This window comes from Podarcis erhardii (genome assembly GCF_964252035.2).
Source record: "Podarcis erhardii genome assembly, chromosome: 15".
Classification (NCBI taxonomy): Eukaryota; Metazoa; Chordata; class Lepidosauria; order Squamata; family Lacertidae; genus Podarcis; species Podarcis erhardii.
In genome coordinates, this window is record NC_138505.1 from 11,827,418 (window position 1) to 11,852,818 (window position 25,401).

The 25,401-nt window shown below is 47.7% G+C and overlaps 1 protein-coding gene and 1 long non-coding RNA gene across 2 annotated transcripts in view; one reads left to right on the top strand and one right to left on the bottom strand.

Moving 5' to 3' along the window:
- Positions 1-2,222: 2,222 nt before the first annotated feature.
- The window catches only part of EML3 (EMAP like 3), a 44,345-nt gene continuing 21,166 nt past the window's right edge, over positions 2,223-25,401 (top strand). The window contains exons 1-10 of the mRNA XM_081840891.1: positions 2,223-2,371; positions 15,163-15,345; positions 15,733-15,832; positions 17,033-17,647; positions 19,660-19,767; positions 21,099-21,127; positions 21,303-21,332; positions 22,604-22,727; positions 23,864-24,013; positions 25,100-25,169. Coding sequence (XP_081697017.1) covers positions 2,341-2,371; positions 15,163-15,345; positions 15,733-15,832; positions 17,033-17,647; positions 19,660-19,767; positions 21,099-21,127; positions 21,303-21,332; positions 22,604-22,727; positions 23,864-24,013; positions 25,100-25,169 — 1,440 coding nt within the window. The 5' untranslated portion in view covers positions 2,223-2,340. The remainder of the gene's footprint in view (positions 2,372-15,162; positions 15,346-15,732; positions 15,833-17,032; positions 17,648-19,659; positions 19,768-21,098; positions 21,128-21,302; positions 21,333-22,603; positions 22,728-23,863; positions 24,014-25,099; positions 25,170-25,401) is intronic.
- On the bottom strand, positions 4,538-12,962 carry LOC309330161. Its single transcript, XR_014151328.1, has 3 exons — positions 12,514-12,962; positions 12,022-12,149; positions 4,538-5,600 (listed from the first exon to the last, which is right to left on the bottom strand). It is a non-coding gene; the product is annotated as an uncharacterized lncRNA (long non-coding RNA).

The window sequence follows — 25,401 nt, forward strand, 5'->3', positions numbered from 1 at the left end:
GCGCCACCTACTGGTGGGCTCCCTGCCTGCCACCCCATTGGTCCGCACTAACCTGTGCTCTGACCAGCAGCAAGGACTCTTAATAGCTCAGGTATGAAGAGCCAGCACAGACTCCAACTCCTATCTGCCCCAGCCAGCATGGCCAATGGTTAGGGCTGATAGAAACTGAAGAGGTGGTGACATAGGCTCCCCCCTCCCTGGGTAAGTGTGATGTAGTGGTTAGAGCACTGGACTAGGATCTGGGTGACCAGCGTTCAAATCCCCACTCAGCCGTGAATGTCACTGTGCAACCCAGTGAGGGGGGACAGTCACAGCCTCTCAGCCTAGCCTACCTCACAGGGTTGTTGCAGGGATAAAGAGGAGAAGCTCATATGCCAGCTTGAGCTCCTCAGAGAGGTGTGATATAAACCCAATTGCTTTCAGTTGCTGTTTGCTATGTACTGAAGTTCTCACCCTGGGCCAGCAGGGGGATACTGTAGGTAGTTCAGGTCCACATATGCAAATAAGGGATCAAAAGTGACATTCAGTGATTGGATAGTTACGGAAAATGGTTACTGTTGCATTCTAGTGGAGCTCTATATAAGCAGGCTGGCTGGACCCTTCAGTTCAGTTCTGTTCTGGCCTGTAAATAAACAAGAGCTGTTTGAAGAATCGCTGTGTCGTCTGATATGTTCACCCACAACTTAACACTGGCGACGAGGATGGGGTGGATGGATGGACAACAGAGCCACAGCCAGATGCAGCCACCCTCTGAGCGGAGCTGAATCACTGAGCTGAAACACCGAGCGAAATCACTGAACAGAACCAATTCAGAGCTGACCGTTCTGGCTAGAGCACGGTGTTCCATTCATCGCCTCCAAATCGGCATTGGAACCATGGCTTCACTTGTGCCTCTACCGCCGTTTGCGCCAGCCTCTGAATCATGGGACTCGCTCGGTTCGACTGCTATCTCCAAGCCAATGAGCTGACAGAAGTATCACAGGAGCATAAGCGGGGCCTTTTCCTCAGCCTCTGTGGGTCTGAGGTATTCGAGATGGCCCGAGCATTGGTTGTGCCTGTAGCATATGTTCACCCACAACTTAACACTGTTGTTTTTAATTAGTCAAGAGGTATGCAAATGTTATTAACTAAACAAAAATGATCAATGTAATCATCTGAGCATGAGGCTCTTGAACAGGGGTCAGCAACCTTTTTCAGCCGTGGGCCAGTCCACCGTCCCTCAGACCATGTGGTGGGCTGGACTATATTGAGGGGGGGGATGATGAATGAATTCATATGCCCCACAAATAACCCAGAGATGCATTTTAAATAAAAGGACACATTCTATTCATGTAAAAACATGCTGATTCCGAGATTGTCTGCAGGCCGGATTGAGAAGGCGATTGGACCGCATCCGGCCGCCGGGCCTTAGGTTGCCTACCCCTGCTCTTGATCCTTAGGGCATAGCTGTCAACCTTCCCTTTCCCCCCCTTTTTTTCTTTTTTCTTTTTGCAGGAAATTCCCTTATTTCAGTGCCGTTTCCCACTGCTATCCTGGATTGTTAGATATCCCATAGACTGTCTCCGGGACAGGTGAGGCTGCTGATCCCTTATTTTCAAATCTGAAAGTTGACAGCTATGCCTCAGGGTCGTGGGTTCGAGCCCCACCTGGGGTGAAACATTTCTGCATTGCAGGGGGTTGAACTAGATTAACCCTTGTCCCATGTGGTCCCTTCCAATTCTACAATCCTATGATTCTATGACCATCTTGCCTGCCTGCCTGCCTGTCTTCCACAGCCCCTTCCGTTCTCCATGGAGAAATCACGGCTTAGGAGGACTTTCCCAACTCTTTTCGATCAATTGGAGAACCTCCAGCGAATATCTCCCCCCGCTGCCCCCTCTCCCCTCTTTCCAATTTGCTCCAGCAGAGCGCCGGGGTCCCGTCGCTCCTTCATCTCCCCGCTGGCCGGTTCTTTCCTGTGGGCCCAGCCGAGCACTTGAGAAACTAACTTTTTTAAAAAAATAAAAAACCCCAAAACCCCCAGCTGGGCGCGAGCGAAGACAGCGCGATGCAAGACTTGTGTGTTTTTTCTCCTCTCCCTGCAAGGGAAATGACATACCGCCCTTCTTGCTTCCTGGGGGTGGGGGGAGCCCGGCCCCAGCAGCGCGATCGGGACAGGGCGGGCGCTTCTCCTGCTTCTGCCGCCGCCGCCTCCGCTCGCCGCTTCCCGCAAGTCCCCGGGACCTTTCTGGCTCCTTCATCCCCTGGCTCATTCGCGGGGCGAGGAGGGGGACCGACAAACCCGCGATCGCCGGCTGGAGAGCGCATGGAAGCGCGGCGCGGCGCTGCTCGGCCACCAGCATGGACGGCTACCCGGAGCGCAGCCCCAACGGTGAGCTTGTGATTTATTCTGATTTTATTTTTGTTTTGCCCCGTGCAAAGACCCGACGCCCTCCCTTTCCTCCCCGTCGGGGGGAACTTGGGGAACAGGAGCGCGGAGGAGAGTTGCCTCGCGCCCTGACGCGAGGGGGCGCTGGAGAGAGGTGGGGCAACAGAAGCGGGGCGAGGTTGCCAAGCGGGTTGAAACGGGCGCAGCGCGATCTCTCCCCGCGACATCCTTGCTTCCCCCCACTCCCGGATGAGGTCGGGTTGGGAGCGCAGAGGACTGGAGATCGCCTCCGCCCCGCGCCCCACAACACAAACGCGGATTCTTGTGGCGTAAAAACAAACAAACACGTGGGTGAAGCTGCAACCCGCGTTCAACGTCCTGGAGAATTTAAAAGGGACACAGCAAGCCTTACATCGGAGTAAACAAACGAAGGATCGAGTCGTTCAGCTTATAAATTTAGGCATGCTCACTTGGGAGTTAAAGCTGAACGCGCTTACTGAGTGGTAGACCCCATAACACAGTGGATTTGATATTATTATTATTATTATTATTATTATTATTATTATTATTATTATTATTATTAAGCCTGCTCTGCTGCTTTTATGGAATAAACAAGCAAAGAATCCAGCTCCCCTAACTTGCAATTATTACTCCTTTCCAAGTACCTTAAAACCACTAGAAGGTGGTTTGCAGATGTGCAAAGGTTCAGGGGGCATTGTGCTGTTGAGCAAGGGCAGATTTTGTTGCTGTTAAGGAGCTCGGAGGCATAGGGTGAGAGAGAGTTGTGTGCCTAGTGCATGCAGTGTATGGTTGCAGAGGAAATGTGGGTTGGTTTGGTGGGAAGGGTTTGGGAAGTACGCACTGTGTGAATCTCTCCCCGGGGGAAGCAAGAGGTTTGTGTGTGTGTCCCTGTATAAATATACTACGTCAACATAGGAGGAGAAAAGTGTTGTGTATGTATATGTGTGTGAGATTCTGTGAGCAGAGTTTCCACACTGGAAATAACATGCAGCCTGTGTGCAAGAGCATTGTGCATATGAGGTTTGCCCATGTGTTTTTTTTTCCTTCTTTAATCTGAGAAGCATGTGCAAATGTCTTGTGGATGTGGATTTCCACAGGTCTACAGTCAGTGTGTTGGAAGACTCTGCCCGCTGTGGTACCTATGGTTGCTGGACTACAGCTCCCATCTACCCCTGATCATTGGCCATGCTGGCTGGGGCTGATGGGAACGGAAGTCCAACAGCGTTTGTAAGGCCATGGGCTCCCCATCTCTGCTATACACTTCTGTCAGTGCATTTAATATGTGATCCCTGGTAGCTTGGGACAAGATTGGTCTAGAACAGGGTACAGGGAAACTGTGACCCTCCAGATGTTGCTAAATTGGCCATGCTAGTGGGGACTGATGGGAGTTGGAGTTTAGCAGTATTTGGAGTTGGCACCAAGCTTTGCCACACACACACACACACACACACACACACACACACACACACACAAAAAAACACACTACCCCTTCCACTTCTCCCCCAGTGTTTTGTTGTTTATTAAGCAGCAATGTGTACACGTGCACACTCCCCTTTGCTAGAATGACAGGCTGCCCCCTCCCTTCTAAAGCTAAATAGCGTCAATATTTATAATGCCTTCTAAATAACACCAAAATTTCCCCCCAAGTTTGTGCACGATAGAATCTTTATCCCTGCAAATCTACAGTGGTTTTTTCTTCCTTCTGTTCCTAGGCAAAGAACCTGTAGGGATTCGTTCCCTGCTTGGGATACATTTTTGCATATAAACAAATTCACTCACACCCTGACATACTTCTCATTAGTCCTGAGGCTTAGAGGAAGCCACATATTGCAACATCTGGAGTCAGAGTCAGTAGAGCAGGACATGACCAGTGTGGATGTGGGGCGGAGCTTCTACATTTTACGAAATCAGGAGCCACCAATTGAGTTCATCGCTTGCCCCCCCCCCCCAAGCATTTAAAGCAAAACCCACCTCAATAAATATTGAGAACTGTAGTTTGTTAAGTGTGCTGGGAATTGTAGCTCTGTGAGTTCCCAGGATTCTTTTAGGGGTTTATAGTGTGTAATCCTATCTGTTTCATCTTTATTTGTTGAGTGAGACATAAAAGCCCACCCTGTGTTTAGGGCCTGGAGTGGGCAACCCTTTTACAAAAGCAAGTATTACTTGTTTAATCATATTCATATCCCTCCCTGTCCTACGAAGAGCTCAGGTCTGCTGCTTGTCATATTATCCTGCACAACAACCCTGAGAGGTAGGTTAGGCTTAGAGAAAAAGACTTGAGCAAGACCACCCAGTTTGCTTCATGGCTAAGCAAAGACACAAAGCTTTTTTTGATTGCCACCCTTTAACTACCCAGACCATTTGCTGAGAACAAAACAGGGAGACTAGAGGGGTGATAAGCGCTAACTAATATGTATTAAGAGATATTCATTTGTGACTGTAATTTCGAGCGGCAGTTTTTCACTGGGGTTCCTCAGAAGCTTATCATTGAGAAGATTAGTCAACGGTGCACAATATTTCCTGGCTTATCTGTCATTGCTACCCATCAGATGTGCAGCTACAGAGTAGTATTTGGTGTGAGCAAGAGGCATTATCAGTTCAGAAGAAACAGTTTTGATGAGGCCTAAATATCTAGGATAGTGCCCCATGTGAAATGAGCAGACTCATAGAACATATCCCAGAATCCTTTGCAACCAGCTGTGATTCAACAGGGAACATATAAGTTCCCCCAATGGTGGGAAGCTTTATAAAAAAAATATCAACCCAACTGGGTTAGAAATAATAATGTTCTGCGTAGTTTAGCAGAGTACGTAGTTAATAGTGTGACCAGGAAAGTCCCTCATTCAAATCTTGCCTCAGTGTCTCACTACTAGGTGTAATTAGGCAAAACTATAGAGATAATACAGGCCGACTTTCAAAGGCTGTCGCTTGCAGGGTATTACTTTACCAACATGAACAAAGAGCTCTGAACACCTGAAATACACTATATAACACCTAATTTAGCCGCAGCTGAATCCGAAAACTAGCCCCTCCTTTTGCCAGTATAATGAGATTGCAGTCTTGTTCTTCGGCTTCCAACGCCAGGTGTGTTATATTGCCCAGGCTGGTCTTTCAAGTGGTGTGTCATAAATTGGGCCTTCCTGGACAGGTTCCTGCTTTTGGTTCAGACATACTGGTGGAGAGCAGACTTCATGCTCAAAACCAAACTTTCCTGGAAAAGAGAAATTATGTTTGAGTGTATTGAGACACAACTGCCTTGTACATTTAAAACAGTAGTCTACCACTTTGAACAGTAATGGCTTCCCTCCAAAGAATTGTGGGAGCTATCTTTCATTAAGGATGCTGAGTGTTGTTAGAAGACCCCTATTCTCCTTGCACAGCTACACTTCCTGCTAACATTGTGCCTTGCAGCCAGAGTTGTGAAATCCAGAGCGGCTCAGTCTCCTGATTGCATCTCATCCTTCACCCCTTGGCCTACTTCTTTTTTGGCCTGCTCTGCCAAACATAAAGCAAGTCGGCAAGATCAAATTATTTCTTTTGGATTGAGTTATCCAGAATCAGTTTGCCACTCTCTTGTTCCTCCTTGCTTGCAGTTCCTCATCTGAATTCGGATTGTGCAAATGTACATTTTGTAAATGTGCACTGGAGGAATGGAGCAGGGGAAACCAGACCCCTCACTCACTGAGTAACGTGCCTCCCCCGACCTGCAAAATTGTGTAGATTGAATCAACTTCCAGAGTTATATGAGAGAAATAATTGAAGCAGTAGCAGATCACAAAAATTTGAGAGTGTTTCAAGAAACACAGGCGCTACCGTATACTGAGGTCACATCCACACCATACATTTAAAGTACATGACTTCCCACAAAGAATCCTGGGAAGTGAACTATAGTATGTGAAGGGTGCTGGGAATTATAGCTCAATTCCCAGAATTCTATGGGGGAAGCCATTAAATGTATGGTGTGGATCTGATCTGGAGGCAATCCATTGGTCCACCAGCACTGTATTGTCTACACTGACTGGCAGTGGTTGTCCGGGGTTTCATTTATTTTTTTTAAATAATATTTATTAGAAATTTCCAATTACAAAAAAAATAAAAAGAACAAAACATCCCAATTTAAAATCTTATTTTCAGTAACATCTTTCCAGGACTTCCCCTCCCCTCCCCCTCTTGTATTCCAATTCTTACAAATGAATTCAGCAAATTATTATCCCAGATTTTGAACTTATTATCATTAGCCCAGTTTTAAAAATATTTTCCCATCCCCTAAAATCGACCTGTTCCCTTCCGCACGTTCCCTCCTTTAATATACAATACAGATTAAAATAATCAAATATAATTAATTAAAATAAAATTGTAAAATATAATTAAGATAATCAAATATAATTTTACACCCTTTGGATTCCAAATTTCCCTCCCCCCTTTCCCGGTTGCGTTCCCAATGTTCATCAACGTCTGATGTCTTCCTGGAGCTCCCACATCTATCTAGGCCATAGTCCTTTACCAGTCATCTTTAATTTCGAATGTCCAATCTTGGAAGGAGTCTATCTCAAAAAGGCCCATTTCTTCCATCCAGATTTTTATATTTAGGAGTAAAAACTCCAATTTTATTTCTTAGACTTTTCAAATCTGGATGTCCCAAATGTTCCCACTTCCAACTTTATCCAATTCTTGTTGTTCTTGTTGTTCTTGTTAATCCCTCTCCTCCTTTTTTCCCCCCTGCTCTCCTGCACAAATGTTCTAATTCCAAAAGCTTCTAATTCCTCTGCAGAGGCTCTGTTATTCAGGAACAAAACATTATGCCAAGTCCCTTCCATTCTTCAATAGATAAATCTATTGTCTCCTTTAGTGTGTAGACCTCTGTAGACAAAATAGTGTTCCATTCCTGCAGTTTCCCAGGAGATAAAAAGTTCTATTCAAGTTCCAAGCCAACAATACTTGTAATATCCCTCAGCTCCTCTAGGTGGATTGCAATAACTCAGTTCCCTTCCAGATCACGCCCACCAGTCAAAATAACTTGTTATTCCTTGTTTTAAGCAATTTGTATCCAATTTATAACAAATGTAACCGGCAAAGTCCTCGTAACAAAGTTCTCATTTTTGTTCTTCCGCTTTGACAGCTCTTTGACAGCTGTCAAAACCTCTCTTTCTCTTCTCCCGGCGCTCTCACAAATCGCTCCCAGGATTCGGGGTGGGGGGTGCTTTTTAATTCAATTCCACTTTTCTCCTCCAGCTCAGTCTTATAATCTTCCATCGCGAAGTTAGTAACCTTGTCAAAATAGGGTTGCGCTCGATCTTAGTTGTCAAATCCTTTACTTTAACTCCTCTACGACGGGGGGGGGCTGACTTCCTTTTTGCGCCTCCCCCGCTCGCTCCGAATTTTTTTTAAAAAAATTATCCCCCTTTTTAGTCCAGGTTCCAATTACTCACGGGTTATTCTTTTAAGTCCAAATTTTCAATAGAAGAAGTCAGCGCTCTCCGTCGAATGGCATGCAGCTTCGCTCGGCAGGGGAAGCGGAGGACTCAAAGCACCACCCCCCCGTCACCCGTTCCGCAGCCTTTAAAAAGGCTCCTTCGCGGGTCGGTGGGGCGCAAAAGGTGCCAGCTGAGTCACCATGTCCATGGGTTTCAGCGCCCATGGTTTTTGAGGGTCCCCGCGTCGCCGGCGCGGTAGGACCCAGCCCCTGCCGAGCAGGCTCCCTCCGGAGCTCGGAGGGAGTCCGCCATTCAGAGATGGCGCCAACCCGGAAGTCCGGTTGTCCGGGGTTTCAGATGGGTGTTGTCTCTATTTGTTGTTTGGGAATACCAGGAACTGAACCTGGGACCTTTTGCATGCCAAGCATAGGCTCTACCACGGGGCTAAGCCCCTTCTGTGGGCTCTTTCTCAAGAGAAATATAGACAATGCTCTCTTTGAGGTTTTGCCTCATTCTGTTCTCGATTTAAAGTCGTCTTCTTTGAAGTGGAAATAAGAGTTTGGTGGGTCTTATCCTTCTCACCTACAACAGACGGACACATTTATTAATTTACTGTTTCTCTCTCTCTCTCTCTTACACACACACACACACACACACACACACACACATTCTGCTCCCCAATTGGGTGCTGGGGTAAACTGTGGGTGTCTTCGCCCCCGTCCTCTCTCCATATGTAGCCCGGCAACCAGAAGTGACTGAGCCAGACATGAGTAGCTGGGAAAACCCCAGTCAGGCCTAACCCAGCCTTGTGAAGGCTACAACTGCAAAAAAATAAGAAGAAGAATTTCAAAATGAGTTTTTAAAAAAAAAATTGGTATCTGCAGTGCTTAGGAAAAATGGACACCCAGTTATGTCACCTGGCACAAGAAATATTGTGGTTTAACACATATAAAGACTTAAGTTTGCCACATAAGAATTTCAGAATTGTGGATAGGTGGGACATGAATTTATTAATAAAATGAGGACACTTTTTTGCATCTGTGGTGCTGGGAGTGCGGGGGTGGGTGGGTGGCGGCACCCAGTTATGTTGCTTGATGCATAAAGTGTTGTGGTTTAACATCTATGGAAACTACATTTGCCACAAAAGAATTTCACATGGGGAAATTCCCCCCCCCCTTTAATCAGTGATGCTTTTTAAAAAGGGCACACTCGGTTATGTCGCTTGGCCTGTGAAGCATTGGTGTTTAATGCATAATGGATACTTATTTTATTTATGTATTTACGTACTTATTTATTAGATTTATATACCACCCTTCATCAGAAGATCTCAGGGCGGTTCACAAGATAAAATACTTTCCAGTCTAAGATGCTGTGCCATTTCAGAGACTGGAAGCATATATATAGCTGACAGCTTCAATTTGAAAATGACTTGGCTTTCTTCTCCACCCCCTCTGAAGCCAAGGAGAGGCTTAGGAAGCGCCTGTCCCCGAAGGTTTAATTCCTGAGATGAGCACCTTGCCCAAAAATGTCACCCAACGTGTTTGGCGGGGAGGGTGGAGGGCGTGTGTGAGTGTGGGGGCGATTTTTCTAATGGAAACTGAAAGGCCCAAGAGGGAGTAGGAGGATGCTCTGGCATTCCATGCGCACAGCACACCAGGGCCTGGGCAAGGCTATAAGACTCCTGAAATCCAGTATTTCTTTATTGGTTTTTGGGCGTGGAGCAGGGAAGGTGTGGTGTAGAATTCCTCAGAGTCAGGCCCTGTCAGAAGGTGAGACCAGGAAGCAGAAATTTGAATTAAGAACCTTCGGCCTTATTCTGTAGACTGGGGTGGTGGATCATCAGGCTCAGGGGCTGAATTTGGCCCTTCATAACTGTTATGTACTGAGTCGAATAGGATCCAAACTGCAGCAGTCTGATTGGTCCTAGAACAATAGGATCCAAAAGGCAGCAGTCTGATTGGTCCTAGAACAATAGGATTCAGAATGCAGCAGTCTGATTGGTCCTAGAACAATGCAGCAGTATGATTGGTTGGCAGGAACCACCCAATCATGCTCCAGATTGAAGTGAATCCACAACCTGATTGGTTTACAGTACAATTCCGGAATTAGCCAATCATGTGCAGCCCATTGTGTAAATAATGTATATCAGGCAGATACTTTGAGGGGACATTCATTCATTCCTCCTCACCACTATGAGCTGAATAAAGAGCATGAAATCACTTTGCGACTCCGAGTATATTTCAATAACTCTCTATCTGGCCCTTGGAACTCTCCCAGACTGCACATCCTCTACTTAGGCAGCATCCTGCACTGGCCTTGCTTCATACCCCAAATGGATTTTTTGTGGTTGGAATGTGCCCTTGAATTCTGATAATGCTTGCCTGAATGAAGGATAAAGTGGGTGTGTATGTGCAGAAGCAAGTCTATTGTACAAAGGTAAACTTAACATTTATTGCTCCGCCTACTTTTGCTTCTGGCTCCACCCACTGCTGGCAGTGGCCCTCGGAAGGCTGCCTAGAAGAGAATGTGGCCCTTGTGTTGAAAAAAACTTCCCTACTCCTGCTGTAGATGCCACAGGGCACTATTCGGGAAAATATGTGGCTGAATGATTATTTGAACTTGGAATGTAAACTTCCCATTCTAACACTGACCATTGGTCTAGTCTGAAATTTCAGTGAGCAGGCAAGGCCCTCCTGCCCTATCCCTTCCCCCTTTAAGTTGACCATACTGGGGGCGAGGGAGATGTGAATTGAAAAGGTCATGGGAAAAAGTGCCTTTTTGTTTAAAGGTTTTGGGGGGATGAGTGTGCGGAGGAGGAAAATCTGAACAAAGCGGAGCCTGTTTGGGCTATTATTTATCTTTAAAGCCCATCTGATTTCTGTGTTCCTCAGCACAGAGACGAAATAAGTCTCCATTTTTATTTTTTTTTGTACCAGCTTCTCAGATCCAGGCTTCATTTGAGTCCTCTCCACATCCTCTTTTTGTTGGACAGAGGCCTTCTTTACCGCCCACTTCTCAGTCTTTGGGGGGGGGGGGTAGTTGAGAGAGAGAGGAAGGAGGCGATGTGGTTTCATCAAGGGGGGTGCTTTATCCAACAAGAAAATAACCCCAGCAAGTCTTCCTTGTTGGCTCAGGCTGGAAAACACTTCGGCCTGCTTCGTCGCATGCAGCAAGGTTGCCAGCTCCCTCTGTTTTCTTTGTATAACTTCCAGCTGGTGTGTTTGGTACCTTGAAGAAAAAGGGGAGGGGGGAATCTGAATGCTGCACTATTTTATATTTGCATCCACTTCCATACAGTGCGAGCTATTTATGAGCCATTGAGAGTCTCTTGCTCCATAAGGGCAAGATCTGGGGCACAGCGAGATCCTCTATGTGCAATTTCCTTCTCACTCTTGCAGTCCTTTTCCTATAGCCTGGATCAGGGGTAGGCAACCTAAGGCCCATGGGCTGGATGCGGCCCAATCGCCTTCTAAATCTGGCCCATGGATGGTCTGGGAATCAGCGTGTTTTTACATGAGTAGAATGTGTCTTTTTATTTAAAGTGCATCTCTGGGTTATTTGTGGGGCCTGCCTGGTGTTTTTACGAGAGTAGAATGTGTGCTTTTATTTAAAATGCATCTCTGGGTTATTTGTGGGGCATAGGAATGAATTCATTACTCCCCCAAAAATATAGTCCGGCCCACCACAAGGTCTGAGGGACGGTGGACCGGCCCACAGCTGAAAAAGGTTGCTGACGCCTGGCCTGGATCATCCCTGTGAAGTCCCCATCAATGCCTTTGTCCCCCCCCCTTCCATAGCCCCCCTTTTTCTCTAAGTTTGATGTGTCATACATGGTTTTCTCCCTTCTCATTTTATCCGCACAACAACCCAGGTTAGGTTGAAAGGCAAATGTAAGGTTTGAACCCTGGTCTCTCTCAAGTCCTGATCTGACATTCTAACCACAGCACCCCATTGGCTTATGTTTACGCTTTTGTCGAGATGGGATGTGTCACTGAGCTGCAACAAGGCCTCTTACTTTCCTGGATGGAGAGAGGGGAGTGTGTGTATTGAAATCTCTTCTGCACAGCTGGAATGAACCATGGTTGAAGTCACATCTATTGCTCCACCCACTTTTGCCTTTAGCACCACCCACCACAGGCATGCAGCCCCTGGAAGGTTGTTAATGGGGGAAATGTGGCCCTTGGGCTGAAAAAGGTTGAGAGAATAAAAGAAACTTACAGTTTATTAGTCCTGGCAAACAAAGCCATTCTGAATACAAGCTTATGTATGGCCATTATAGAGTTGTGAGGTGTACGAAATGAAAGTCCAATAGTAGCACTGAAGAAGCAGCAGGAAGGAACCAAAGCCTGAGAGAAAAGCAATCTGCTCAATAAGGAATCAGCAAGGGAAGAACGCATTGCCTTTCTGACTCCTGCTACCACAGTTACAAGTGTCATTGCTTTACTCCCAACAATAAGAATGTACCAAAGCCAGGGCTTGTTGTTTGCTGAGGCAAAGTCTCAGCCCAGACAGGAAATATTTCCTAGCCCTTTTCCGTCAAGGAGGCCTTTGTTGACAAAAATTTGCAAAAGTATAGCTGCAAATTGAGAAATAATTAAATAAAAACACATAGCACTTGCCTGCCTGCTCAGTCTACTGAAGAGCTGCGTAGCTAACGGTGGGTTGGCAATTTCAAGGCCACTCCTAACCTCCCTTCTTGTGGTTCCTTACCTTTAAACCAGACTTGGACTGGACAACCCTCAAATAGAGGTCACTTTAGAGAGCTGTCCTCTGTAAAGATGTGCTTTTTAGTTTTTTGGGGGGAGGCTTTTAGGTCCAGAGAAAAGGCGCGTAATTAGGGGGGGGGGAGACAAGATAAAGGTGTATCAAATTGGTAGATGGCCTGGAGAAAGTGGCCAGGCCTCTCTACTTTATGCAGATAGACAAACTAAGGTACATCTTCACATAACACATAGCTAAACTGTGGAATTTGTTCCTGCGAGATGTCTACCAACTTGGAGGGGAAGGTTATCAATGGCTATGTTCTACATACTCTTAAGGAGCCAATATAGCTCTGGATATCAGTTGCTCAGAACAGCAAGTGCCAAGAGTTACTTTCGCACTCGGGTCTGGCTTGTAAGCTTCTCAGTTGGCTACTGTGAGAATAGGATGCTGAACCAGGTGGGTCTTTGGCCTCCTCCAGCCACCCTCTTATAGGTTATGCGAAAAGGGTAGTAAAGGGTTAAGCCATTTTGACCCCCTTGGTCCTCTGCGTCTCCCACACATCCTTAGAGCACCCAGGGGGGCAGGGGGACCATGTTGTGGAGCTGACGGTGGCGTCAGGAATGTCTAAGGCGGGAGTCGTTTCCTCCCAACTGCCACTGTCCTCCGCTGCCAGCACAAACAAGGCTGGCTGGGCATGAGGCAAGAACTGGGCTTGCTGCCTGCACAATGTGGGCCAGAGGACCTAGCTTGAACCAAGCAGGCCTCTCCTCTGCCTCCCTCCCTCTGTGAACTGTGGCACCCCAGGACGGGCCTTGTGCGGGAAACCTTAACCATCTCCCCCTGCTGCGTTAATTATAGACACTTGTGACCATTGTGGCTTCTGGCAGAACATGTGTGTGTTTAAATGCAGCAAATAAGGGCCAGTTCTTCTTGGTATAGGAACACACGGACTCTGGAGCTACACAAAAGCCATCGCTTGGAGGAACGCTGCAATCTCCAGCGCTGAAACAGAAAAGCTGCTCCTAGGGGTTTTTTCATGTGGGGGCATGTTGCTATTATTGTGCTCTATGTAGGAGAGGGACGCGGGTGGCACTGTAGGCAAAACCACAGATCCTAAGACTTGCCAATCAGAAGGTCGGCGGTTCAAATCCCTGCGACGGGGTGAGCTCCCATTGCTCAGTCCCTGCTCCTGCCAACCTAGCAGTTCGAAAGCACATCAAAGTGCAAGTAGATAAATAGGTACCGCTCCGACGGGAAGGTAAACGGCGTTTCCGTGCGCTGCTCTGGTTCGCCAGAAGCGGCTTAGTCATGCTGGCCACATGACCCGGAAGCTGTATGCTGGCTCCCTCGGCCAATAAAGTGAGATGAGCCCCAGAGTCGGCCACGACTGGACCTAATGGTCAGGGGTCCCTTTACCTTTACTTATGTAGTAGAGGGGAATCTGGGGCCTGAAAGTGGCCCTTCAGACCTCTCCACGTGGCCCTCTAAACTCTCACTGGCCAGGCTACCTCTCCACAGCCCTCACCGGCTCTGCTTCACAACCTTGAGTCCCCCGTCCCCCCCCCCCCGGCTGGAATGTATCCTTGAACTCTGATAATGCCTCAGGCTTCTCTAGATGGGGGATCGAGGGTGTGTGGGTGTGGGTGTGGAAACTAGCCTAGTGTACAAAGGGAAATTTTACATTCACTATTCCACCCACTTTTGCCTCAGACCTCGCCTGCCACTGGCATTTGGTTGCCCAGGAGGGAATGTGGCTCTCAGGGTCAAAAAGCTTCCATATTCCTGATGTAGGGCTGCCAATGTACCTGGTGTTTGTTTTTTACAGTAATGTAAACTGCTCTCTGCCCTGAGGACGTTACAGTCTGAAGTTGGAGGAACTGGTTTGGCACTGGGTTCAGGACAGACTTGTTTTTGGTTTTTTCTAAAGCCTTTCTTTGGCACAATGCAGAATTAACTTAAAGAAATACAAAATAAATCCATGCAGCATTCATCTAAAAGTGGCTAGCCCACATGGGACCCTTCAGACACAGAGACAGTATGTACCTACATAACAGGTGCTGAGGACGAGCAATGGGGGAAAGGGGCAACCTTCCTTCTCTGCTCATAAGCTTTCCAAATGCATCTGTCTAGTTGTTGTTTTAGAAATGGTATGTGAAAGTAGATGGAGCTTGGTCTAGTTTCTAGCAAGGCAATGCTTATGATACCTTAGGAACACAGGTAAACTCTGACTCAGGCTGTTGGTCCATCTCTTTCAGTACTGCCAACACTGACTGGTAGTGGGTCTCCGGGGTTTCAGGCAGTGGACATTCCCAGCCCGACTTAGAGATGCCAGAATTTGAACCTGGCACCTTCCGCATGCAAAGCAGATGCTTTCCCACTGAGCTACAGCTCTTCCCCAATACATTATTAGATAGATCCCCAATTATAGATGAGGTTAACGTGGCCTAACCCTGTTACGGGTGTGGGGAACCTTTGGCCCTCTGGATGTTGCTGAACTACAGCTCCCATCAGCCCCAGCAAGCATGGCCAGTGCCCTGGAATGATGGGAGTTGTAGTTCAGCAACATCCAGAGGGCCAAAGGTTCCCCTTAACCTGCCCTCCTACATTTTAAAAGCACAGGTTCTCAAATCTAATCACAGCTCCCTCCTTTGGCAGGTGAGAACCTCCTGGGTAGCAACACTATCCTGTGCCACCCGGCCTGGCTCACTGACCTCGATTCCCGACTGCGGAGCCAAGAGGAGGAGCTGACGCTGGTGAAGTCGGCGTTGGCAGACGCCTTGCGGAGGCTCAGCTTCTACGACCAGCAGATCCCTCTGCTTAGGCAACAGCTGCTTGAAGGTGAGGATGGGCAGCTATCTATTTGTTGGTTTGTTTCATAAAAATGTATATACCGCTTGATTGTTAAAAAAAAGGAAAGACCCTCAAAGCAGATGGTAGCTTTTAATCGGAAGAAAGGTGCATATATACAGGTGAGGGGAGGTGAACCTTTCTAACTGTACCTCCCTGCTCTTAGGTGCACAAAATTATTCCCTTCACCTCAGGTCACATACCAGAAGTGAGCCAGGTAGAGTGACAAGTGCCTGGGTGAGCAGGGGCTTAAAGTGGAGGTGGAAATCCCCACTTCATGTGAAAATCAGACCCAGTCCTCACATGGCAGGTTGCTTACAGCCGTCAGATTGCTTCATGGGAATGGTTGCTTTAATTCAAATTCCTTTTTCACTGCAGCAAATTCCGGTCTGTCAGATACCAAAGATCCTGCACTCCTTCCACAAGACAATGGTGCCTTCTGGAGCCTGCCTGCTGCTTTCTCCAATGATTCTTTCAGGTACTTGCCAAGGGATCTTTGAGGGGGGGAAATTGAGGCCCCAGAAAAGACTGCACTTATGGGACCATCTGCAGCTCACTCCCAAACCATGGAGGCTGGTCTGTTAGGGCGAATGGGGCCCTGTCCCACCAACCTGCCAGCCCTCAGCCAGCTCCCACCTGCCTGCCATCTTACTGATAACCAGCCTAGGAAGGTGACCCTGCCTGTTTCCTCCTCTTCAGTCTCAGTGTTACTCACTGTATAACTCGGCAGGAAGGAGGATGAGTTGGCTCCACCTGCCATTGGCTCTAGCTCTGTGTACTGTACCTGAGAGTGTGGAAGTAAAAGGAGAGGAAGTGCTGTATAGTGGTTAACTAAGTGTGGTGGAGTGAATGAATGAATGTTTATTATTATGACTAATAGTAAAACCAGAATTTCAGCATATTTTTTCATGAACATTAAAACAGACAAAGTGGAATTTAACAATCAATATACCAATTAAATAGATTTAAAATATGTATCCAAGGAAAAATAAACTCAATGATTTAAAAAAACAACCCCAGAAGAATTTGACTGTGAGCTGTGTCAATTTATGACTGTTTGTGGAACTGTGTGATGGAGTAGCTAACTAAGTATGTTGTTTGGTTGTAAGTTGCTTTGGGTTCCCTTGGGCAAGATAAAGTGATTCACAAATTTAAATAACAACAACTACTACTCTTCTGTTTGAGGGAAATTCTATTGTTTTCTCACCACCTCAAGCTGCAGAATTTAGTCACAGAGAATATAACACCATTCTCCCCCCCCCCCCAGAAGTGTTTTCTTTCACTTACTGCTGACTTTATTGATTTGTTATTACATTCATATCCCAACTTACCTCTAAGGAACTCTCTTCCCCCTCCCATTTTATTCTCACAGTAATTCTTTGAGGTTGGTTAGACTGAGAGGCAGGGACTGGTTCAAGGTCACCCAGTGAGAGCTTCATGGCCAAGATGGGATTTGAACCCTGGTCTCCCAGGTCCTAGCCCAGCACCCTAACCACTACACCACCAGTGGCTCTGTTACCGCACAGTAATTGCATAATAACTCCATCATCTGGGAGGAAAGCTTGGCTTTCTGAAACACATTTGACATGTTGACTTTTTAAAGGGGTGTGTAGGGTGTTTACAAAGATGACTGAAACAATCTGGCATCCCACAATTCACGTTGTGTTTTGGTTTGCAGGTCCACTATTGCGCAGCAACCTGGAGGCTACAGGGAGTCAGTGCCTTCAGCTGAAAGGGCCCAGGGCTCACCAAGGGTCAGCGTTGGGACGCAAACAGAGGAGTCCTCCATGCTGGAGGCAAAGCAGAGCCAGTACCTAAGCAACGGGCATCTTAAGCAGATGGAGAGCTCAGTGGTTCAAGGACAGACAGACCAAGCCCCTTCCACCCTTGGGCAGACAGGCTTCACAGAGGGCTTAGCCAGTGGAGGCCCTCTGGAACCTGTTAAGAACTCCTTTGGGTTGCAGGCCGAGGGAGGAGGAGACCCAGGATTTGCCTTGGAGTTGCAAAATGTTCAGGAAAAGCAAAAGGTTCAGGAGGAACCCCAGGCTCGAGGCACTGGTTGCCACTCTCCTAGGACTTGCCCCCACGAAACTCAAGATGTCGGGGAGCCTCCCCCTGAAGACAGCAGAGACAAAGTCTCCAGCGTGGGGCAGTCCCAACCCCCAGCTCAGTCGCTGGGTCAGCTCCCAGCATCCCCTGAGCCTCCGTTGGAAGTGGGGAGCAGCAACAGCAGCAGCACCCCTGCCTCACCAGTCCCAGCTGTGCAGAGTTTGATGTCCAGCAAGAAGGAGCTGTAAGTGTGAAAGCTGAGGGAACTGGGCTGGATTCTTCTGGGAGAGAAACAGAAAGAGGGGCGAGTGTTTCATAAAGTTATCATTGCTCTGGATTTAGTCTTGTGGGTGTTTAAAAATAAATAAAAATCAGCAAAACTCCAGAGTCCTATTCCCAGATTCAAGAGAAAAAAGGTTGTTTAAGACATGGAGCCTTTCTGCCAGAGACCATAGCTTCCTATATGCATATGCCTGGGTTTAAGGCTGGGTGGAGATGAGGTTTAGTTTAGTAGGTTGGAGCAGACATACTAACTGACAGCAGATGACAGACAGGTGGGTTGCCCCACCCACCTGCCAAAGTTGACCCACGGGATTGGGGGGAAATGGAGACCATTCAGGATTGAACTTCCCATGCACCCGCTGATAACATGGTTCTCTCCTGCTCTCCAGCCACATCTCTACCTGCTCCACGCCTGACACCAGCTGAATGTGGTTGGGGAAAGCTTCCTCATGGGCCAAATCAGGAGGGCTGGTGGGCCAAATCTGGCTCACAAGCTGGGGGTTCCTGATTTAGGAGAAAGGGAAACACTGGGGCTGGCGCTATCCATAGACAGCCATCTCAGGCAGTTGATTTTGGGTATCATGAAGGAAACACAATGGGAGCTAGTTATTTATTTATTGCTCCATATTTCCTGTCAGAGGAGAGTCGTTCGTGAGATTTTCTGCCTCAGATGCCAAAATCGCGTGACCAACCTTGGGTCTGGTGTGTGTTGACTTGGGGATGCACACATTCACCTCAGGCAGCGAAATGTCTCAGGTCGGCCCTGTCTCTGGGTCACTTATTGTCCTGTGATTCCCCCTTTCTCTCCCCCTCTACCATTCTGAGCTTCTTTTCCTGCTTGCTCAGAGGAGCCCGCCCCTTTCTCTCTTGGCTGAATTGAAGGTTTGGTAAAAACCAGGCTCTATTTGCAGCTGTGGGCAGAGCGTTGCCCCCACACCACAAGGTCAAAGGCAGCTTCTTCTTCTTCTTCTTCTTCTTCTTCTTCTTCTTCTTCTTCTTCTTCGGGCTGTGAAGAGCTCTTCCTCAGAAGAAAGAGCCTGTCTTCTACTGCTACTGCCACTTCTCCTTAGAAGAAGGGGATGACCAGGGTTGCTCCCTCTCAGTGGCCTACAGCACCCTGAGGAGAAGCAAATCAGCCAATATCCGTGGGTGCAAAATAGACTCACACCAAAGAGAAACAACTTCTGCTCTTGCAGGCAAAGGACAACAGGGGAGTTTTTGACTGTGGGATGCATCTCTGTTACTTATTTATTTTATTTAACACAATTTCTGTTCCACTGGATTGTAAGCAAATCTCTGAGTGGTCTACAAAAACAATGATTGAGTTGCATCCATAAGAATGTAAGAAGAGTCTGCCTGCTGGATCAGGCCAGAGACCCATCTAGTCCAGCATCCTGTTTACACAAAGGGAAGCCCACAAGCAGGACATGAGCACAAGGACAACCCTACAAACTTGTGATTCCCAGCAGATGGTGTTCAAAGCTCTACTAGCTCTGACAGTAGAGGTAGAACAACTGCACTCTAAGTAGACCCACCAAAATTAATGGACCTGAGTTAGGTTTTGTCTGTTAATATCAATAGGCCTACCTGGAGTAGAGGCGCTTCCAGCTGACCTGTTTATTGAGGATTCTTTCCGATTTATTTGCAGGGAGATTGGACAAAATTGGCTATTTGATGAACATTCCACTCTGATTTATTTGTGGGGAGCACCAATCATGTTGCACAAAGGGACGTTTCATCCCACACTTCCCAGTGCATTTCCCTGTCACTTTTCTTATTGCAAAAAGTCTGATCTTTCAGGGAAGTGAATTTATTGTGCAAGAGCTCCAAGTCAGTTCTATTTGCACATCCTAAATTTTCCTATATGTTCTTGAGTCCCACCTGAAAGTAGCGACAGTCTAGCCCTATAGGACTAACGTTGGATACGACATCATAGTGCGGCACCTTACCTATTCCCCCTTTCTTTTTTCCCAGACTGCGGAGAAACAGCTCCTCCGACAAACCCTCCAAAACGAAGCAGCGCCTCTCCAAGAAGGCTGCGTCCTCAGCCAACCTCTTCAACCACTCCAGCAGCTTTGAGAAGTGAGGCACACTCAGGCACATACCATGTATCACCCCCATTTTTCTGATTTAGGGACATGAGTGGCATTTGGTTGCATTTGCCCTGAGGGTGAGGGAGCATGCACTCTGTGCATGTTCAAAAGCACAGTGCCACCCCAAGGTTGCACTCTGGATTGTTTATTTGGAGATGCCCAGGGGCAGTCTGCAAAAAAGAAAAAATACACTAATAAAATATAACTTCAATACCTTAAAGGAGGGGGTGAGGGAATACATTTTAAAATATTTGCCTGGTGCAAGAAATATAACTGTGGTGCAGGTGGGCTTTTCTGGAGAGGGAATTCCACAACCACAGCACCAACACCAAAAAGACTCTGCCTCCCACTTCGGAATGGGGGGGGGGGAGGAATTTGAGTCAGTCCACATTTAAAGGCAAACCCAGTTGATTTGCATTTCCCAAAACAAGGTATGAACCAAAACACAGCTATCTTTTGAAATTTGAATTTCTCCAGACTTTGCAATGCAGTTTTCCAGCCCAGTAATTTGTATAGAAATAAATGGTGTGTGCATAGAAATGCATATATTAGTGAAAATAAAGTACAAAAAAATATCATTGTATTACGGGGAATAGGTATTGGGAGATGTTTGCACTAAAATGCTGATGAATTTACAGGAAGATTTTTTAAAAATGCAAATAGATGTGGAATTGTGGGGAACTGAATTTAAGACTGGGAAAAAATGAGATGCTGAGAGAAATGGAAATGGACAGATTTGCACTCTGTCTCTCTTGCTGGTTGCTGCCCACCTTAACTAACACTTCAGGGCACCTGGAGGAGTATTACTGAAGATGATCTCTGGTGACTCTGGCTGCTCCCTATAAGCCAGGGATAGCCAACATGGTGCCCTCTGGGTGTTTTGGTTTCCAACTCACATCAGCCTGCATGGTCATTGATCGGGGATAATTGGGAGGTGTAGTCCAAAATATCCAGAGAGCAGCATGTTGGCTAATCTGTTGTCTACAACACACACAAATACACATAAACATAGACACACACCATATATTGCCACGTGGGATTTGGTTATGTTTGCTCTGTGGGGAGTAATAGGGTATTGTGTGCATGCTCAGAGGTAGTGTTCTTCCCAGTGCTATTTTTCTAGAAAAAGGGGGGCTAGAATTCGCCATGAACACCTCCCTTGTTCTCTTAGAATGGCAATGGCGCCCACCTGAGAGGCGCTGGAACTCAGTTCTGGCTGAAAAAAAGCGCTGGTTATTCCACAGTTCATTTCCTTCTAAGTTACCTACCACATATGTAAACCCTGACCGGCCCCTTTAATGTTTTGTTTTCTCTTTGCAGCCGAACAAAGGATCCCTCCCTAAGTCCAGGTGAGCTCTCAAAGTCAAGGATAGTGAAGGGGACAATAAAGCTGTTTGGTGGGTTGGAGTCGTAGTCCAAAACCTCTGGAGGGCACCAGGTTGGTGAAGGCTGCTCCAGGCAAAGATGCAGCCCCTTCTTCTTTCCTACAAATGCCTAATGCTTCCTTCCTCTCCCTCTGCATAGGGCCACTGAGTGCTCGACGGATGCACCAAGGTGAGGCTTCGGAAACGATTGCATTGGAGGGTTTGGGAGAAGAAAGCAGGCAGGAGTTTTTCTCCCTCTATCTTAACACCAGAACTTGGGGGCGTCTTATGAAGCTGAAGGTTGGAAGGTTCAGGACAGACAAAAGGAAATCCTCCTGAGTTTGTCCCTCAGGAAGTAGAGATGGTCACCAGATTGGCTGACTTTAAAATACAATTAGGCAAAATCCAGAGGATAGGCTAACTACAAAGGCTAATTGTTGGAGGGGGTATGCTTCTAATAACGTAAAAATAACCCTGCTGGATCAGGCCAATGGCCCATCTAGTCCAGCATCCTGTTGTCATAGTGGCTGCCAAGATAAATCTGGGAAACCCTCAAACACAACCCAAACATAAGAGGACTCTCCCTTCCTGTAGCTTCCACAACTGGTATCCAGAAGCATTGCTACAATCATGGCTAGTAGTCACTGGTGGCCTTTTCCTCCAACAAGTTATGAATACAGTTGTACCTTGGTTGATGAACGACTTGTGAGTCGAACGTTTTGGCTGCTGCAAACCTGGAAGTGATTGTTCAGGTTTTTGAACGTTCTTTGGAACCCAAATGTCCAGTGTGGCTTTGGTGGCTTCCGATTGGCTGCAGGAGCTTCCTGCAACCAATCGGAAGCCGTGCATTGGTTTCCAAACATTTTGGAAGTCAAACGAACTTCCGGAACAGATTCTGTTCGACTGTAGTGGCTTCTGGAAACTGCAGGAGTGGAGAGTGCTGTTGTGCTCAGTTCCTGCTTGCAGGCTTCCCATAGGGATATATAGCTGGCTGCTGTGAGAACGGGATGTTAGACTGAACGGGTCACTGGCCAGATGCAGCAGGCTCTTCGTAATGGAAGACAGAACATCTGGTGGTGCCTGTGGTGGAGTTAGGCCACATCCAAACCATACATTTAAGGCACTCTTGACAGCACTTTAAACAGTAATGACATCCTCCAAAGAATCTTGGGAGCTGTAGTTTTGTTAAGAGTGTTGAGGGAGGGCTGGATAGTTGTGTTTGACCCCTAGGCCTGAGGTTCTTCATCCTTAAGATAGGAGCCTAGGCAAAGTTTTATCACTTGATTCTCTGGTTGCTTCAGGAGCTCTGAAAAGTGGGTGATGCTTGGTCGTTTGAGGGGCAGGACCTCCATAGCAGAAGACATGCAGATTAACTTCTTGGGCCAAGGTGGGTTTGGCATTTGTTTTGCTCCAGCTGCTGATGCCCACCTGTTCCCTCCTTCTGTTTTTCCGCCCCTTTAGAAGGACGTTCCACGAAGATGTTCCTGCGTGGCCGCCCCATCACCATGTACATCCCTTCCGACTTCCTCAACTACGAGGAGCTGCGCATGGAGCTGCCGACCGAGAAGCTGAAGTTGGACTGGGTGTATCCTTTCAGGAAGGAGGAGCCCTCCTTCCTTGTTCCACCACCCTCCCAACCCAGCCTTTCCTAAAGCACAGTAGCCACCACAGAATAACACTGTTTCCCCGGTGAAACCCACTCAGGGAGGGGTAGCCAACCTGGTGCCCTTTGGGTGTTGTTTCCCATGAGCCTCAGCCAGCATGGCACCAGGCTGGCTAATGAGAAAATGAGAGACTGAGAAGAATGGACGGGAAGAATGGAGAGGAATAGAAGCAGACAGATAACGCTCATTCCCCCCTCCCCCCTTTCTCTCTGTGTTTTATGCCTTACCCCACATGGCAGTGGCACCTGGAGGAGTGCCTCTGAGGAGCACTGACTGTGCCCCAAAGGTAGCCAAAATGGCGCCCTCCAGGTTTTTTGGACTCTGTTTCCCATCAGCCTCAGCCAGTATGGCCAATGGTCAAGGATGATGGGAGTTGTAGTCCATGATGTGTGGAGGACATGAGGTTGGCTATCTCTGAATTAAAGCATGCAGATCTAGGGCATAGGAGGAGGATTATTATTTAAATTTACACTTAGCTTCTACCTTCTCTGTTTTTTGTTTCTAGCTGACTAGGTTGAGGGAAAGAAATGCAGATCAGTGGTAGAAATCTGCTTTGCATGGAGAAGGTCCTAGGTTCAGTCCTCAGGATCTCAAGGTAGAGCTGGGGGGAAAACTTCCTGCCTGAAACCTTGGAAATCTGCTGCCAGTCAATGTAGACAACACTGAGCTATATAGACCAATGGTCTGATGGGATTAGGCAGCTTCCTATGTTTGTTTGTATTATTGTCATCACTATCCCAGCCTTCCTCCAAGAAGCTCAGGTTGGCATACACAGATCCCACACTTTTACCCAGGTTGGGTTGAGAGTTAAGCAAACCAGTCCAAAGTCACCCATTGAGCTTTGCAACTGAGTAGGGACTAGCACCCGGTTCTCCCTGGTTTGAGTCCCACCATTTGGGCCCCTGAAATAGTGGCCTCCCTCACAGGGGTGTTATCACAAAAGAAGACAGAGCCATCGGATGAGTCCCCAGTGACACAGAGAGCAGGCAGGCGTGTCTCCCTTGTCCTCCCCGTTTTGCATTTGTGTCGGTTCTTTGCTCCTTGACGCCCGTCCCAGATATGGATACCGAGGCCGTGACTGCCGCTCCAACCTCTATGTGTTGACGTCAGGAGAGCTGGTCTACTTCATCGCCTGTGTGGTTGTGCTGTATCATGTGCAACATCGCACACAACGCCACTACCTGCGCCACACTGACTGCGTGCGCTGGTGAGTTGCGGGAGCCATTTCCCAGACCCGCAACCGGCTCCCATACTCCTGTGTATATTACCTGTATGTACACCCACAACATGAGGGACGTGGGTGGCGCTGTGGGTTAAACCACAGAGCCTAGGACTACCAATCAGAAGGTCAGCGGTTCGAATCCCCGCAATGGGGTGAGCTCCCGTTGCTCAGTCCCTGCTCCTGCCAACCTAGCAGTTCGAAAGCACCTCAAAGTGAAAGTAGATAAATAGGTACCACTCCAGCGGGAAGGTAAACGGCGTTTCCGTGTGCTGCTCTGGTTCACCAGAAGTGCCTTAGTCATGCTGGCCCCATGATCCAGAAGCTGTACGTTGGCTCCCTCGGCCAATAAAGCGAGATGAGCGCCGCAACCCCAGGGTTGGTCATGGCTGGACCTAATGGTCAGGGGTCCCTTTACCTTTACCTTACACCCACAACACAGGGACAGGCGCAGGAAACATACAGACAAATACTTGTGCTCACTCTCCCATGATGCAAGAAATAGGCACTCCACTACAGACACCTAGTCTCACCATTGGCAGCTGGCGTCCAATGGTACTGGTAGACTGTTATTTGCCAAAAGAAATGACAGGCAGGGACAGAGCCAATGACAGGCAGAGCCAACCATCCTCCCTGCATCACTGAGACAGGAGGAGGGAAAAGCCAACAGGCACAGCCACCCGCTGGCCTGGTTGTAAGTAAGTAAGAAGGCAGGCAGGCAAGTTTGCAGGGCTCGGTGGCTGAGAGCAGGCTGAGCTTGGTGGGGCAGCACCCCATTCACTGAAATCATCCAGCAGAGGCAGATTAGGGGAGTGTGACTGGTTTGCCTGCACTGGGTGCTGAACCAAGAGGGTGGTGCAGGGGCACCGCAAAGATCACTTAGAACAAAAGGCAAGAGGTGGTGGTGGGGAACATGCTGAATTTTGGCGTTGCTTTGGTCCATTGAGGGTGAGGGCGGAGAATCTGAGCAAAGCGGTTTTCACCTTCTCTGGAGCGATGGGGTTAGGTGACTTTGAGCTTGGGAGCAGATGGTGGATCGGGCCCTTTCCTCTTCTGATTCTGTTCTTTCTCCAGCCTAGCAGTGCATCCTGACAAAGTCCGTGTTGCTTCGGGGCAGATGGCTGGTGTGGACAAGGATGGCAAGGTAAACCCCTAGATCTGGGAGGCACCCAAGGCTGTGATTTCCCCCCTCATTTCAGCTGCATGGCTTACAAGCTTTTTGTCCAGAGATAAGATTAATTGGCTGCAGTGGTGCCATCAGATTTCAGACTTTGGGGCAGAGAGGTTTAGGGCTCCACTCAGTGAAATGAGCCAGAATGCTCCCAAACTCAATAGGACTGGTGGCGTTTCACATTTTGAAGTAATGCAGAATGCTG